At 39.2% G+C, this 15436-nt stretch overlaps 1 protein-coding gene across 3 annotated transcripts; it reads left to right on the forward strand.

Annotated features, from left to right (window-relative positions):
* Window positions 1-34: 34 nt before the first annotated feature.
* MUTYH (mutY DNA glycosylase) lies at window positions 35-14701 on the forward strand. 3 transcript variants are annotated; one of them, XM_032218440.1, is made up of 17 exons: window positions 35-78; window positions 930-1003; window positions 1778-1869; window positions 2691-2812; window positions 2911-2950; window positions 3199-3272; window positions 3405-3446; window positions 3791-3862; window positions 4384-4497; window positions 5785-5882; window positions 8754-8898; window positions 10629-10716; window positions 11442-11633; window positions 12579-12721; window positions 13119-13280; window positions 14280-14327; window positions 14563-14701. In XM_032218440.1, exons 3-17 carry the CDS (start codon window positions 1785-1787, stop codon window positions 14611-14613), a joined length of 1476 nt encoding a protein of 491 aa, XP_032074331.1. In that variant the 5' UTR covers window positions 35-78; window positions 930-1003; window positions 1778-1784; the 3' UTR covers window positions 14614-14701. The 3 variants fall into 3 exon arrangements, with proteins under 3 accessions (XP_032074331.1, XP_032074332.1, XP_032074333.1); XM_032218441.1 differs by lacking the exons at window positions 35-78; window positions 13119-13280 and having other exon boundaries at window positions 85-1003; XM_032218442.1 differs by lacking the exons at window positions 35-78; window positions 930-1003; window positions 1778-1869 and having other exon boundaries at window positions 2761-2812; window positions 3149-3272.
* The last annotated feature ends 735 nt before the right edge of the window (window positions 14702-15436 follow it).

The raw sequence follows: 15436 nt of genomic DNA on the forward strand, positions 1-15436 counted from the left end.
ATTATCTAAACATGAGTCCCATTCAGTATTCCAGCTTCCCTAAACCAGATGCTTTAAAGGTTTTTCGCACGCGATGGGGTAATATGTTTAGCAACTGTGGGGCTTTCTGCAGATTTTTTAAAAAAAAATTTAAAAATTAAAACCAACTTCCGAGGTCATCAAAAATGTTCATTTTGCGGCATTTTAGGGTAAACGCTACATTCAGCCCACTTTGCAAGCAGATCCCCACAAGCCGAGAATAGATGCATGCATTTAAAATTATTTTTACAATGTCATATTCGGACTTGGCAGCCGGGAAAACTTTTCAATCCAGTCTTTTTCAAAAATTGCCGACTGGGAGGAGAGATTTTCCATTGCGGAAAAAAACAACTCGGTGTTGTTTAAAAAAAAATCAGCGGTATAAGCATAAAATATGTGAATTATAAAATAAGAGATTTTCCATTGCGGAAAAAAACAACTCGGTGTTGTTTAAAAAAAAAATCAGCGGTATAAGCATAAAATATGTGAATTATAAAATAATATCAAGCCAGGCAGTCACACTATACATAAGCATAAACTAGCATTCTGACATTTGGTTGTTTTTTATCAAATGAACATCACTAGTTTAACAAGGATTAATTCTTTTCCTAACTGGCTTTAGCTACTAAGATATTAGTTTTTCAATCAAACGTTGGGTGGCGGGGGGTGGGAGGAGAGAGGAAAGTGAGTTACGCGTAAATAAAACTTGGCGGTATGATTTATAAAACAATCTGGAAAAAGAGTTATTCTCTGCTCCTCCCCAAACGCTTCCGGCGAGTTAAAACTTCGCGCCTCCAAATGGCAAAACCTGCAGGACAACACAAGCTAAGTCTCGGGTCTATTTGCTGCTTGAAATATTGATTAATTGCAGGGCAGCTTTCGAAGAACCCCGTCTCCTCTCTCTCCATTAGAAACACACTTCTTTGTACACGGAGTAAGAATTACGTTAGAAAGTGCATTGCCTCCAGTTGTTGGAAAGAAACGCGTGAGTACCGTAAAATCCTTAAATTGTCCTTTACATTCACTTCTGCACAAAGAGGGACACTTATCGATAAAAGAAAAAGTAAGCATTGGAGAACCCAGGGGCTTTTGTGCTTCCTACAGTAGCACTGTGGTTGGTGGGCGTTGTACATCCCTCTCCTTTTCAATCTGCTGTTTGTGCAGTTCGTGGTTTGTTCCGTTTCTGTGCATGGTCAGCCGGTTGCGTTTCCGTGACGGCTCTGGGGCTACAAAGAGCCGTACAGATGAGAGGGAAAGGGGAAAAAAGAAACGTTGTATGCCTCTTTTGAAAGGAGGTCTGTTTTCTAATAATTGTTCCATTTTTGAGCGTGTAAGAACAAAACAATCCTCCTACACGGATGTTGTTGGCACGTGGTGAGAGGAGCCGACGGCTTTGTTAGGCATGGAAAATTAGAATAATCTGCATTAATTTAGGTTATTGAAGGGAAATCGCACTCTTCGAAAAGAGGGATTTGGTTGCCATAGGGGAAGATTGCCTGGTGTAATTTTATAGATGATAGATAGATAAATAGATAGATAGATAGATAGATAGATAGATAGATAGATAGATAGATAGATAATTTTTCCTTACAGCATATTTTTTCAAATTGCCCACATTTGTAATTTTGTGATTATCTGTTTGCATACTAAATTTGGTACAATTCAGAGTATTTATATAAAGAGTTGCACAAATTGTTACATTTAGATTTGGAAAGAGTTTGATTTAATCTAATGATAACATACTTTATGCTCTCCATAGCTTGGCAATGAGTAAACGCCAAATGTGCAGCAATCTGGGAAAATCCAAAAATCATCAAAGAAAGGTGAAAAAAGGACTTGTACTTTACAAAGGTAATGGAACTACACAAAGATTTTGCTCAAGAAACAAAAGAATAAAAAGAGTAGTACTGTATTTTTCCAAAGTCTCAACTTTTTTTCTAATGTGACCAAAACTGGATGCAGTATTCCAGGGGTGTGGTCTTACTAAATCATTACTAAGGATTTAGTAAGACCATATCTTAGAATACTGCATCCAGTTTGAGCCTGGAAAAAGTGCAAAGAAGAGCAACTAAGATGATTAAGGGCCTGGAGACAAAAACATATGAAGAATGGTTGTAGGAATTGGGTATGGCTAGTCTAGAGAAAAGAAGATCTATGTGTGACATGATAGTAGTATTCTAGTATTTGAGGGGTTTCCACAAAGAAGAGGGAGTCAACTTGTTTCCAAAGCACCAAGAAGGCAAGACAAGAAACAATGGAGGGAAATAACCTGGAATTAAGGAGAAACCTCCTAACAGTGAGGACAATTAATCAGTGGAACAGCTTACCTTCAGCAGTTGAGGGTGCTTCAACACTGGAGGTTTTAAAGAAAAGACTGGACAGCCACCTATCTGAAATGGTTAGAGTCTCTTGCTCGAGCAGGGGGTTGAACTAGAAGACCTCCAAGGTCCCTTCCAGCTCTATTCTGATTGATTGTAGTGAATAACATTAAATATAATTTAAAGTGTAAGTATCATCTTGAGATGATCACTCCTAACTAAATCTTTTATTTGATTATACATTCTAATAAATTGGAGAGTGAAATTGCAAAAAATTCAATTCCAAATTGATTGCCCTCTCAATGTAGCCCTAAGAAATGCTAACTTTAAAATGTTAATTTCTCTTTACTATAGAAGTGCCAAGTTCCCAGTCTTTATTTCACACATTCAGTGATGCAGTAAAAATCAGAGACTTCCAGAAAAGAGTGCTATCTTGGTACAATAAATGTAAACGAGATCTACCATGGAGGAAACTGGTATGGAAAAATAAGGAGTGGTTCAGAAATATTTTGTTTTTTTTTTAATGAGATGATTGTTGCATTGGGTTTTCATTCTTCCTGTTCCTCTATTGCAGGCTGCAACTGAAACTGATGATGACAAACGAGCATATGCTGGTGAGAGCAATAATTCATCTATTTCATCAAAGTATATTAAATGCAAAAAAAATGTGGTCAATTCTCATCAACAGAACAAGTGATTTGATTGGCGTTTGATTATATGTTGATTTGGATAACATGTATTTGATTATATATTGTTTTTATTAATATAGTTGTTAAGGGGCATATCTCTTTTATCATGCTTCCCTGATCTAGGTATCTTTAATCCACACTCTGATGCTGCTGTTTCCCCTTTCTGCTTGCAGTGTGGGTATCGGAGATCATGCTCCAGCAAACCCAAGTGGCTTCAGTGATTAATTACTACAATCGTTGGATGCAGGTGATGCTGAGCTCCTTTCTTTGTGGCAAATTCACATTTACATTAACCAGCATTCTGGGTTCTGAATGATTTGTGCATTTGTTCTGCTTTGCAGAGCCAGTAAATAAACACCTGTTTTTCTTTGTGATGTAGAAATGGCCAACCTTGCAGGATTTAGCTGAAGCTTCATTAGAGGTAAAAAGATTTTCAATATGTTTATGAATATAAACTTAAACTTCAATATAAACTTAAACTGTCTACTGTGGACCTCACACCATTCCTAAGAGGTCTGTAAGTGGGCGTGCATAAGCGCACTAGCGTGCCTACCATCCCTGCCCTACTGTCTCCATTTATTTGTATTCATTTCATGTGCTTCTGCCCATGTTTATACTTATGCCTGTTATCTCGTACATGTTTGACTAAATAAATAAATAAAATAAAATAAAAATATGCACACATTTATTAACTGTAAAGCAAAAAGGAAATTTATATATATGGGTTAATTTGGTCCCCCCTCCCTCATTTCTGTTTGAGAATAGGAAGTGAATGAATTATGGGCAGGCCTTGGCTACTATTCTCGAGGAAAAAGGCTCCAGGAAGGTTCCCAAAAGGTACTTTAGTTTAGACAATATTAATGAGTTACTGGGTGAATGAGTTTGGCACTTAACTTTGGCAAGAAGATAGTTCTATTTATTTGTCTTATAGTCACTTCACAAATTGAGACGGGGGGGGGGGGGTAATCTAGGATTAAATCCAAGAACAAGCTAACAACAAAGAAAAAAAACCCAACCCTTGATTCCACTAGAATTGGGTGGCCAATAAGTTTAAATAAACAAGAACATCCAAGACTAAACTTTAGTCATTTTCACATTCCAATCATTATAAATGGGTTCATCCAACACATTGCCCTACGTCAGGTCTTCAAGACCCTACATCGACATGGTTGGGAACATCTTAAAGAACTATTAGCTTTCAACAGCATGTCTGAACCTCTTAGAGACGTGTTTTTTAAATAAAAACATTTTTGTGTTGGAAAATACTAGGGATACAGCACCGCCTTCTTGTTAGAAGTATAGTAGACGTTCAGTTTATTTCTTTCCCTTTGATTGCTTTATTCACTGGTCTTTTACAGGTGATGTCACAACTGGCAGGTCATATGCCAAGGACAGCAGAAGAACTGCAGAAGCAGCTGCCAGGAGTAGGCAAGTACACTGCAGGAGCTATTGCATCCATAGCATTTGGCCAGGTAATGATGTTATCATTCTGGTTACTTAACCTTGCTTTAGGGTAAATATGGAAGATAGAATTGGGCATCCATGTCTCTGTTTTGCAAAAAATAATCATTCCCAGCTCTCCAAACATCTTCTATCTTAATTGCCCTTTTGCAGCTTTAGGCTTCTTCTATTTTGAACCCGTTTATGTGTTTAGAGACCAAAAAAAAGTAATCTCCCCTTGTTGGAAGGGCTTAGTGAAAAGATGAAATATTTTCCAGTAGGGTGGAAAAGAACCAGTAAAATGGAGGCTATGCTTGTTGCTTTTATTTTTTAGAAAGAATGGCTCTATTCACATACATTTTATGATATACATTAGTCATTAGTAATATCAGTAACATCCAATAATTGAAATTCTTTTGACCAATCACAAAATTACTACAAAATTAAAATAAAGCAACAATAAAATATAATAAGTGGAACAGGAAAGGTTTATCATGCATGTGCATGCACAGATGCAAATATAAATATTTTGGTTTTAACGTGGCTCCTGATGTCTACATGAACTGTAAAATGCTTGGAAGGAGGAACAGCCAGTCTTAGCCTAGTATTAAAAATAGATCAGTTGCAAACAAGTGTGTTTCCCTGGAGATGGTTTTGCATAACCTGGAGGCCCAACTGAAAAGGCCCTCTCCCTTGTAAACAATCTACTTCCCTTCATAGAAGGTGGAGGAGGATTTGAACAGACAATTCTAAGATGACCAAGCAAATCTGTACACAGCCTGTATGGTACTGTGGTCATGAGTATGTTTTGAAGACTCATTGAAATCTATCTCAAGCATAAAAGCTTGTTGGATGATTTTGAGCCAGATGTATCATTGTTGGGAATTGTTGAGAGAAAGAATGCTATATGTGTTGAAGGAAGGGTGAGAGACTGATTTATCAAATCGGGGAGCAGTATTCTTTGACATATACTCTCAAATAGTATTCATACTGTGTGGTTTTGTATTAGTTTTTTTTATTTTATTTTAATCCTGTACAGCAGCCCAGTAAGGAAGGTCAGTAAATTGTTATCCCTCATTTTGTAAATAGAGGCCCCAAAGCTGAATGTGTTTAGTTTATTTAGGACCAGTCAAGTAATTTCTTGAAAGGATTTTAAGCACTTTTTACTCAATGCAGACCCTTCAAATTCATGAAGTTGATTCAAACAGGTTGTGGGTACCTTTTGTTATCATTCAGCTCCTGATTTTCTCTTTCATTTGTTCCGGGATACAAGTTTTCTCAAGTATATGAACTGGTAGGTTTTTCTTCAAAATATACAGGTGACAGGAGTGGTAGATGGAAATGTGACTCGAGTTTTGTGTCGTACAAGAGCCATTGGTGCTGACCCTGCCAATTCAGCTGCTGCAGACGCACTCTGGTAAGGAAATATTTTCATTCCTACAAGGCACTAAGATCTATAAAGCAACAATTCATACAATAGAGCAGGGGTGTCAAACTTGATTTCATTGAAGGCTGCATTAGGGTTGTGTTTGACCTGGGGGGGGGGGCAGGGTGGACATGGCCAGCTTGATGTCACTCGTGTCGTGGTTGCCTGTGGTGATCCGAGCGCTTTGTCAGAGAAAATGAACTCCTGAGCTCTGTTTTCGGCTACGACAGCCTCCTGCAACCATCTGCCAGCAAAAATGGAGCTCAGGAGGGCCATCTGTTACGACAGTTTCTGGCAACCCTCCACCCGCAGTCCTCCCAAGCTCTGTTTTTGCTGGCAGAGGCACTGCAGGCTGGTCCTTCACTCTTTCCAGGGTGGCCCTGTGGGCCACGTCTAAGCACCCTGAGGGCCAGATTCGGCCCCTAGGCCTTGAGCTTGACACCCCTGCAATAGAGAATAAAGGGCTTTGCATGTAAGAAGTCCCTTTGAAGTCAAGAGGACTTAAAGATCTCTGTCCAGTGTAGCTCACTGGGATTGTTGCTGGATGAAATGAAGAGAAATCCCAATTACAACTGCCTTGAGTTCCTGCAGAAGAAGCAAGTTATAACTCACACTAAAATCATTTAGGATTGGATTAAGCAGCGTGCTGAGGAATGAACAGAAGCTATAAAGAATGATGATAGTATACCTAAAAATAGTGCTTACACTGATCGCTGAATTTTCAGGATACATAATTTCCGTGTTTTTAAAATTTGTCCACAACTATGAAGTCTCAAAATCCTTATTTAAATAATGAAATGAAAGATTCTTAGAATTATGTGTTTATGCCATCAGATTCTATAGAGGAAGAGTAATTTCTCATTCATTTCTAGATAACTTTTTAAACTTGGGCTCAATGCAAATATTTGTTGGCTAGATTTTCCTGTGGCTTACAGTGAGATAAATAATGAATTGTTTCTAAACAAAATAGGCTTTTTTCTGTTCTTTATTTAACAGAGGTGCTTATTTGTATATCCCTCCCCATAGCCATTGCCTTGGGCACACCCGAAGTAGGAAGCAAAATAAATCAAGATTTTTATAGTCACAATACATTGTTGTTGGGGTCATATCTAATATTTTATTCAAGTATTGGGACATTAATACCTTAGTAATAAGTTTTGTCTATCATGTCATGTTAAGAGGTTAGACTTTACAGAATGGAATAAAAAGATAAGATACTTGCTGAGCAACTACCTTCATTCAGGTAGTCCCAGATTTACAACCGCAGTTGGGACCAGAACTTCTGCTATTACGACATTACAGTTGTTGAGGGAATTGTTCCCAATTTACCAAAAACAAAATGTCATTAAGCAAATCATACAGTTGTTAAATGAATCCAGCTTCCCTCATTGACTTTACTTGTTGGAAGCTGGTTGGAAAGATTACAAATGCTGATCAGGTGACCACAAGATGGTGCAACTGTTGTAAATATATAGTAGTTACCCAAATTGCAATTGCGATTCTGAGGATGCTGCGAAGATCATAAGTACAACCAGTTGTAAGTCACTCTTTAAGTGCTGTTGTAACTTCAAACGGTTATTAAATGAATGGTCATAAGGTGAGGACAGCCAATATCAGATTTTTCTAATAAAAGATCCTGGAGTTATTAAAATAAAAATGTGAAGTTTTATAGAGGATCATATTAATAATTGAGGTCCAAAATGCTCTAAAATAGTAAACTAATGTCTGACACGAGAGGAAGGATTTGTAGTGGTTTTACAGATGATGGGTAATGTTAATACAGATTGTCCTTGACTTACGACCACAATTGAGCCCAAAATTTCTGTTGTTTAGCGAAACGTTAAGTGACATTTGCCCCATTTTATGACCTTTCTTGCCACCATTTTTAAGTGAATCACTGCAGTTGTTAAGCTGGAACACAGTTTTTAAGTGACTGTGGTTTCCCCCTTGACTTTGCTTGTCAAAAGGTCACAAAAGGTGGTCACATCACCCTAGGGACACTGCAGTTGTCATAAATATGAGTCAGTTGCCAAGCGTTTGAATTTTGATCACATGACCTTAGGGATCCTGCAATGGTTGTAAGTCCTAAATCACTTTTTTCAGTGCTATTGTAACCTTGAATGGTCACTAAATGAAGTGTTGTATGTCGGGGGCGACCTACACCTGCAAAGACTTAGCAATGACAGTAATGAATAGAATAGAAAGAAGATCTCAATGTAATATTTGACACGTTTAATACATGCTCTAAAGCAGAGGTTCCCAACCTTTTTTTGGCCAAGCATCTCTAAAATCCTGACCCCCCCCCCCTCGTGACATATAATTCTTACTTTACTCAAAAAGTGAACTCTACTCACGCGGAGGAAGCCTAAAAGGCCATTAACTTGGTTTAAACAATGTTCAAATTGCCCCCCTGTGGGCGTGGGCACCACTGTGGGCGTTGGGAACCACTGCTCTAGAGGAGGGGAATACTTCCTGAAGAAAGAAATTTGGTGTTTTTTGATTCGGAGATGTTGATGGGAAATCTTAGCTGTAATGGGGTTTTGGTATATTTAAGATTCTGTATAGATATCAAAATGCAGTACATAATGTTCTCGGCTTGAAGAGAAAACTGAACATAATTTTTAATGTGGTACTTGTCACTCCACTTTATTTAGTTTTTACTTCATGAAAAAATATTAATTTTATTGTTATCTCAGCCATTCCATAGTGTGCAGGGTTGTCTCACGTTATGCCAAGTTGCATGCAATGCAATTTGTGGAATAGCAGGAGATTTTTTTGAACAAGTGAACCATATCTTTTTCTAACTTGAATTCCTCCCCTACAGTATGTAGCATTAATGAATAACAATGCTGTTGTTCTTAGGACTTTAGCCCACACTCTGGTTGACCAGACCCATCCAGGTGACTTTAATCAAGCAATGATGGAATTGGGTGCAACTGTGTGTACTCCCAAGACCCCATTATGCATGGAATGTCCAGTGAAACAGCACTGCAGAGCTCTCCATCAAGTAAGGACATCCTGTTTGTTTGAATGCTCTACCCAGATCTGCAAGAATGATATGAGAGAGGCTTTGTTCTTTGTGGGGTGTGGTGCAGTGTTGGGTTCCGGACCGCCACCGCCCTGCAACACTCAGCTACCCGGCGGAGGTCGTGCAGGCGCTGCATGCTGTGAACGCATGCGCAATGGGCCAGTCATGTTATTAAATGGCCATGGAACACAGGCGGCTGGGCCAAACAAGCCACCGTACCGGTACGGTGGCCACTTCTCCCTGCTACTCCCGGTACGGCCGTACCGGGCCAAACCGTCCAGAACCCACCACACTAGTGGTGCAATGACTTTGTATCTTAAACTAAAACACCATACGCACATTCATGTGTGGAATACATGAAAATTCCAGGAAGACAGTAGATAGGATCACATATGAATCTTGAGGCTTAGAGGAACTACGACCTTCCTCTATAGACTGGGAATTTAGGGAGTTGCAGTCTTAATATACTTGAACAGCATTATGTTGCTTTAGTATGATTAAGGTTGTAGCCTTATGCATATATATTCAGAAATAAGTCACTCTTCAAGATCTTAGATTTACTTTTGGGTGTGTTTGGATAAGCTTGCACTGTTAGCCTAATAATGTTGCCCTAGTGAGGCTTTGTTATATTTGTATTTATCAGCATATAAATTATTTTTCAGAATCTCTTCCACATAGAAATTCTACTACAACTCTTTTTGTTTTAAATGTTGACTGCCTTCCTCAATCTGGGCATACTCTAGTTCAGGGGTTGGCAACCTTAAACACTTAAAGAGCCACAAAAGTCCTAACCAGTAGTCCTCCGTTCAATTCTGCAACCGAACAGGAAGTCCGGTTCCCCCACCATAGAGTCTCCTCCTAGCATGGCATCCTTTTTCCTCTATCTGTCCTAACCAAAAGCCCTATCAATTGTGGAGCCAGCCGGGGACAGGGAGCCACAGCAGAGGTATGAAAGAGCCACATGCGGCTCCAGAGCTGCAGATTACTGACCCTGGCTCTAGTTACTTGGAATTCAACTCCCAGAATTCTTAGTAATGGCTATCATCATTTTAGCCATTGTCTATCCACTGCAGGATGAAGACCTCTTCCGCATGTTCCCAACCAATATGGTCCTGAGCTTCCGTTTGCCAATTGGGCCCGCAATACTTGCGGATGTTGTAGATCCATGTTATTTTAGGTCTCTTTCATGGATGCTTTTTATTTAGTGGGATCCATTCTATGACTGCCTTGGTCCACCTGCCATCAGTTATTCTTGCTATGTGACCAGCCCATTTCCATTTCAATTATTTTATTCTTTTGATATCTCATACTTTCATTGTTCTCTAACCCATGTGCAGGTCTTTCTATCTTGTCTTATAATGCTGAACATGTATCTTTCCATGGCTCTTTGCGCAACTCCTAGCTTTTCTATCAATTGTGAAGTTAGTGTCCATGTTTCACCTGAGAAGTTATAAAAATTGAAATTTGCTCCTTTGGAGAGTGCATGGGTTTTAATATTTATTTACTACAAAAAATTGTACGAGAAAGGCTGCTTCATAACAAGCCTTGCTGTCCAATTTTTCACTTGGCTTAATCTTTACTTGGAATCATGATTAATTGAACCCTAAAATAGGCAGGTCTTGGTGTCCTTCCAGACACGTCTCTCCCTGTTGTTACCTTTACCCTCTTCCTACACTTTTACTAGTACAAAAACCCTTTATCCTTTGCAGGTGGAAAAGCATCGGTTAAATTCCACCAAGAGACTCTTAGGAAAAACTGCTTCTAAAAACGTCCCTGTGTTAGATATGGAGGAATGTGGTAAGTGCTAATAAAGAATTTACATTACCAGGATGATTGCTTAGACTGAGAGTGAGAATTAAGGTTTTATAAAAGCGAGGAAGACTCAGAACTTCATTCCCAACTAACCTCTTGCCATAGACATTGCTTCGTTGTCCTGATGATGTATAAGAAGGGGCAGACTTGTGATCATGCTCTCAAATCAGCTGGTTTAATCCCTCAAGAGAAATTGTATTTTTGTCTTCGCATTACCTTCATTATTAAGGCTTTAACAATGTCCTTGTGGGGAAAAAAGTGGATTGAATGTGTGATGTGCTTCCAAACAGCCTATTCATTTGGAAAGTTTGCATCTTTAAACTGAGGTTGCCTTTGCTGGAGGGGACATTCAACTTTCATTTTTGAATGTAATCATGGGATCTGGAGGTCATGGCAAATGGATAAAAAATAACATCTTTGTGTAATGCTTATTTTATACTTGTTAACATTGCTATTTTAAATGTATTCTGTTCTATTGTGTTGTTTATTAACTTAGTCTTTCAAGGCTTTATTGGGAAGGAAGGTTTGGAGGTTGGCTGAACTTTGTCACCATGGGATTGGCAGAGTCAGAGGAACTGTGGTTCTTCTTGCCAAGCCAAACCTTCCTGTCCTAGATGTCCATGAAAATAGATTATAATGAAGCACTACTCCTGCTACCATCAGCACTTCAGAGTTTGGCTGATCGCCTATTGCTTCCTTCTCATTATCAGCTGCTGTCTCAGGGAGCTGTTCTCTCTGCCTGCCTCCTTCAGTACCATGGGAGCCCAGCCTTGGTGTCACTAATTTCCCAAGAAAGACTACCAAGAAGCAGCCCAGAATAGAACACACAGCCACATGCGTGCTACAGAGGAGATGCAGTGATGGGAATCCAGAGTACTTTCTGGTGAGGAGGGCCAGCTCAGGTAACCAGCTGAAGAAGGAACCAAAGAAAACTAAGCATTGTCAACTAATGTTACATCTCCAGCTCTAGTTCTGTAGCAGTTATAGAAATTTGGATCTTGATCATGGAGTATCTTTTTGTCTAGTTTTTTAAAAAGAAGAAATTACCAGAAGGATTGTTTCTCTGAAGGTTTTTAGGGGCTTTTCTTAGGATAAAGAAGCCAATTTTATCTTGGTAACTTTCAATAAAGGTAAAGGTAAAAAATAAAGGTTCCCCTTGCACATATGTGCTAGTCATTCCTGTCTCTTGGGGGTGGTGTGTTTCAAAACTAAAGAGCCAGCGCTGTCCGAAGACATCTCCGTGGTCATGTGCCCAGCATGATTAAACACCAAAGACACACGGAACACTGTTACCTTCCCACCAAGGTGGTCCCTATTTTTCTACTTGTGTTTTTCCATGCTTTCGAACTGCTAGGTTGGCAGAAGCTGGGACAAGTAATGGAGCTGACTCCATTACGCGGCACTAGGGATTCAAACCACCGAACTGCTGACCTTTCTGATCGACAAGCTCAGCGTCTTAGACCCTGAGCCACTGCATCCCTTATAACTTTGAATAAGAAACTATAAATATGTGAGCATCTATAGGTCTGAACCAAGAGCCAGTTTATTTGTATGTTCATTCCGGATACTATCCAGTGGGATGGGCCCAAGCATCTTTTGATTAATAACATGTTTTTCCACGCTCATTGAGAAAACATTTGAATAACGAAGTTTATTGAATTCCTATATGTGAAGGAAAGACTGCTTTTAACACATAATACTCATTCCTTACATAGTTACTGTAGAAATAATTTTAGCTGAAAGCATGCAGCATTTCAATAGGTTGTTGTTGTTTTTTAAGCAGAGAGTTCAAATTGACACATATAACATGTTATATTAAATTGCACTGATTAGACATTTTCTTGTAGGTCTGCTAGCTGGACTGTGGGAGTTTCCTAGCATCCTCCTTGATCAAGGGCAGGAAAAGCAAGAGAAAGTGATTCTGGCAGATCACCTCCTAGCCTCGCTTGGCAATGACTTGGCAGTGAGGCAACTACAGTATGTCGGAGAGGTAAATTGGATGCCAGATAGGAATTGGTAATGCTTTTATAATCAGCCATTGTTAGCCAGTCTTCCAACAAGTTTCTCTCATGTTTTTGCTGTGTCCTGGATCTTCAGCCCAGTTCACTTTGGGGTAGCATTAGCATTAGAAGTTATATTGCTATTTACAATTATAGTAAAGTTTTAGAGTAGAGTAAATGCATGGAACTAAGATGAATGTGCTGCATTTGGGTTGTTGGATATTGCAGCTCCTTGTCTCAAAGCAGAAAAAACTAAAGGTTAGCAAAGAAAACTCCAAGGATTTCTCTCCTTGGGGCTAGTTTCTACCTTTACCATTCAGTGACTTCCTTCTGCCCATCATAATATTGAGTAAGGGATCCACCCACATATCCACCACTCCCTCCCAGGTTCTCCATATCTTCTCCCATATCCGCCAAACATACCTGATCTATTTTTTGAATGTGGACAAAGATGAGGAAAATTGGAATAGGAATGTGGAACTGCCAGCATCTCGATGGGTGACCAAAACAGAATTTCAGATATCAGCAATCTCCACAGCTATGAAAAAGGTACTGAAAACCTGAGGTTTAAACACTTTCATGGTGGCATTTTTGCATTTCTCTAAAAAGTTCTATGTGAGGAATCAATATGCAGGTACTCTAAAAGTGTTATATTTGTATTTTGCCTTTACTGTAGGAATACATTACAACTTATGTAGAATCAGTTGTCCATTTTCTTCTATCCCAATCTCCTCCCTTGAGATACCGATTGGCCTGAAGACATCCAGTGAGATTTATGACAGAATTAAAAATTGCAATTGTTTCATTTCATATGAATGCCATTTGCTTCATTGTTCAGACAATGTGCTTCCAAGGAATGTTAACAGAAGACTTCAGTGCACAGAAACTGAAGCCATGCTGTCTCCTCACTTCTCTGTGGAATTAGAACAGTGGTGGGATACGACCGGTACGCCCCGGTACGGGCATACTGTTCCGGTACGGTGCTCCGGAGGACCCACCCGCCTGCGCTCATTACCTGTATTTGAGCTGTTCATGGCTTCCACGCACGCTTACGGCGCCTGCGCAATGTTCCACCGAGCAGCTGGAGCGTTGCGGAGCGTCACGGGCAGTAAGTATGCATGGGCGCACTGTACGTGCATTCCTGTGGTGGACGCCCGGCCCCATTGCACCGTACCAAATGCACCGGAATCCGGAACACACCACTGAATTAGAACGAATTCTATGCAGACACTCAAGCCTGTCAATGTAACAACTTGGGGCCACATTGATGTCTCTACGTTCTGCAGTAGAGCTGATAAGTTTATGTGTAGCCATGTCAAGATTTCTAATCATTGATACATTTGCAAACATTTAACTGATTTCTCAATATATTCATGCACAGGGTATGAGCATCTACAAAATGGAACCAGATGTACAGGGTTCCTGAGAACAGAACTTGCTCTTAGTACCATTTCATTTTCATATATAGGCTGAGCATTGCCACATACTATCCACATTAAAAATGGCCTTAGAATTATTTGAGTATATAGTTTCTGTGTTCTTTTTCAGGTCTTCAAAGTTTATGAAAAATGGAGCTGTAGAATCAACGATGCCCAAGTGAGTTTATCTTTTGATAGAACCAAGCAGATTTTGCTCATGCCTTGTTTAGCTTCCTGTTCTTAGTCTCTTGCCTCTTTTTAAAGTAAGTCCCCAAATTGGTCAGTGAATTGACTTGTGGTTGGCCAAGGTACTAATCACAGTAGTGCTTACAGGATCAGGTAGTAGAAGATGAAATAGGTTGCTGTTTGCAGGGTCTTCTCTGTTAAATCTCTACTTGTGTATCATTGTACAGATTGTGAAAAAGAAGAAACGGGACTCTCAGGACCAGCCAATTAAAGCCTGAAGAACAGAGTATTTCTTCCAAGAAGCTGCTTTCTTTGCATTCGTTTCTTAGAACTGGTCTCAATAGCTGATGGCAAGTTCAGGCACAGTATAGAAAAACCATGAAGAGTGTACAATTTTGCACTCTCAGTATTCTGATACAGTATTTTGAAATCTGGGTCAATCTTTTCTTTTTGTTGAGGGCTTATGAATAGAGTCCTCTAGGGACATAAGTCTGCCCAGTATGTGTGAGATATTGAAGCATAATGCTGTGATGGTGTCATTTGATTTCCTACTGATTTGCTAAATGTCTTATTAAATAAGCAATGCCCTTAACCTTACATGCCCACCCACAAGTCGAGTTGTGCCAAAGAAAGCTACAAACTAGCAGATGTTTTGGGATATGGCATATTGAAAGAATGTGGCAAAGCAAGATGAGGATTATTTTTTAGAGTCAGTTGCTTTTGGGAATAGGTACCTGAATAATCATTGTTTGCCTACACACTACTATTGTATTTCATGCCATTTTCCTATATGATCAACTATTTAAATGCTTGAAATGTCTTGTTTTATAACTGTGGCTTCGCTAATAAAACCTTAATGATTGTTTATTAAAAAAACTAGTGAGCTTCCATTTTTTGCTGTTTTTCCTAAACTTATTAAATTTATAAGAATGAGGTGTTGAAAAGTGAATTGATCCCCCTGATTCTTAAATCAAAACACTGTATTGAGTTGTAATCCATTCTGCATTTTAAGGTGATTTGTTTTACTTGTTCTAGCAAGGAGAAACATGACACTGCTATCCAAGGCAATATATTCAAGAGCATCCAGCAAATATAACTATA

Source organism: Thamnophis elegans, chromosome 5 (genome assembly GCF_009769535.1).
Source record: "Thamnophis elegans isolate rThaEle1 chromosome 5, rThaEle1.pri, whole genome shotgun sequence".
NCBI classification, from domain to species: domain Eukaryota; kingdom Metazoa; phylum Chordata; class Lepidosauria; order Squamata; family Colubridae; genus Thamnophis; species Thamnophis elegans.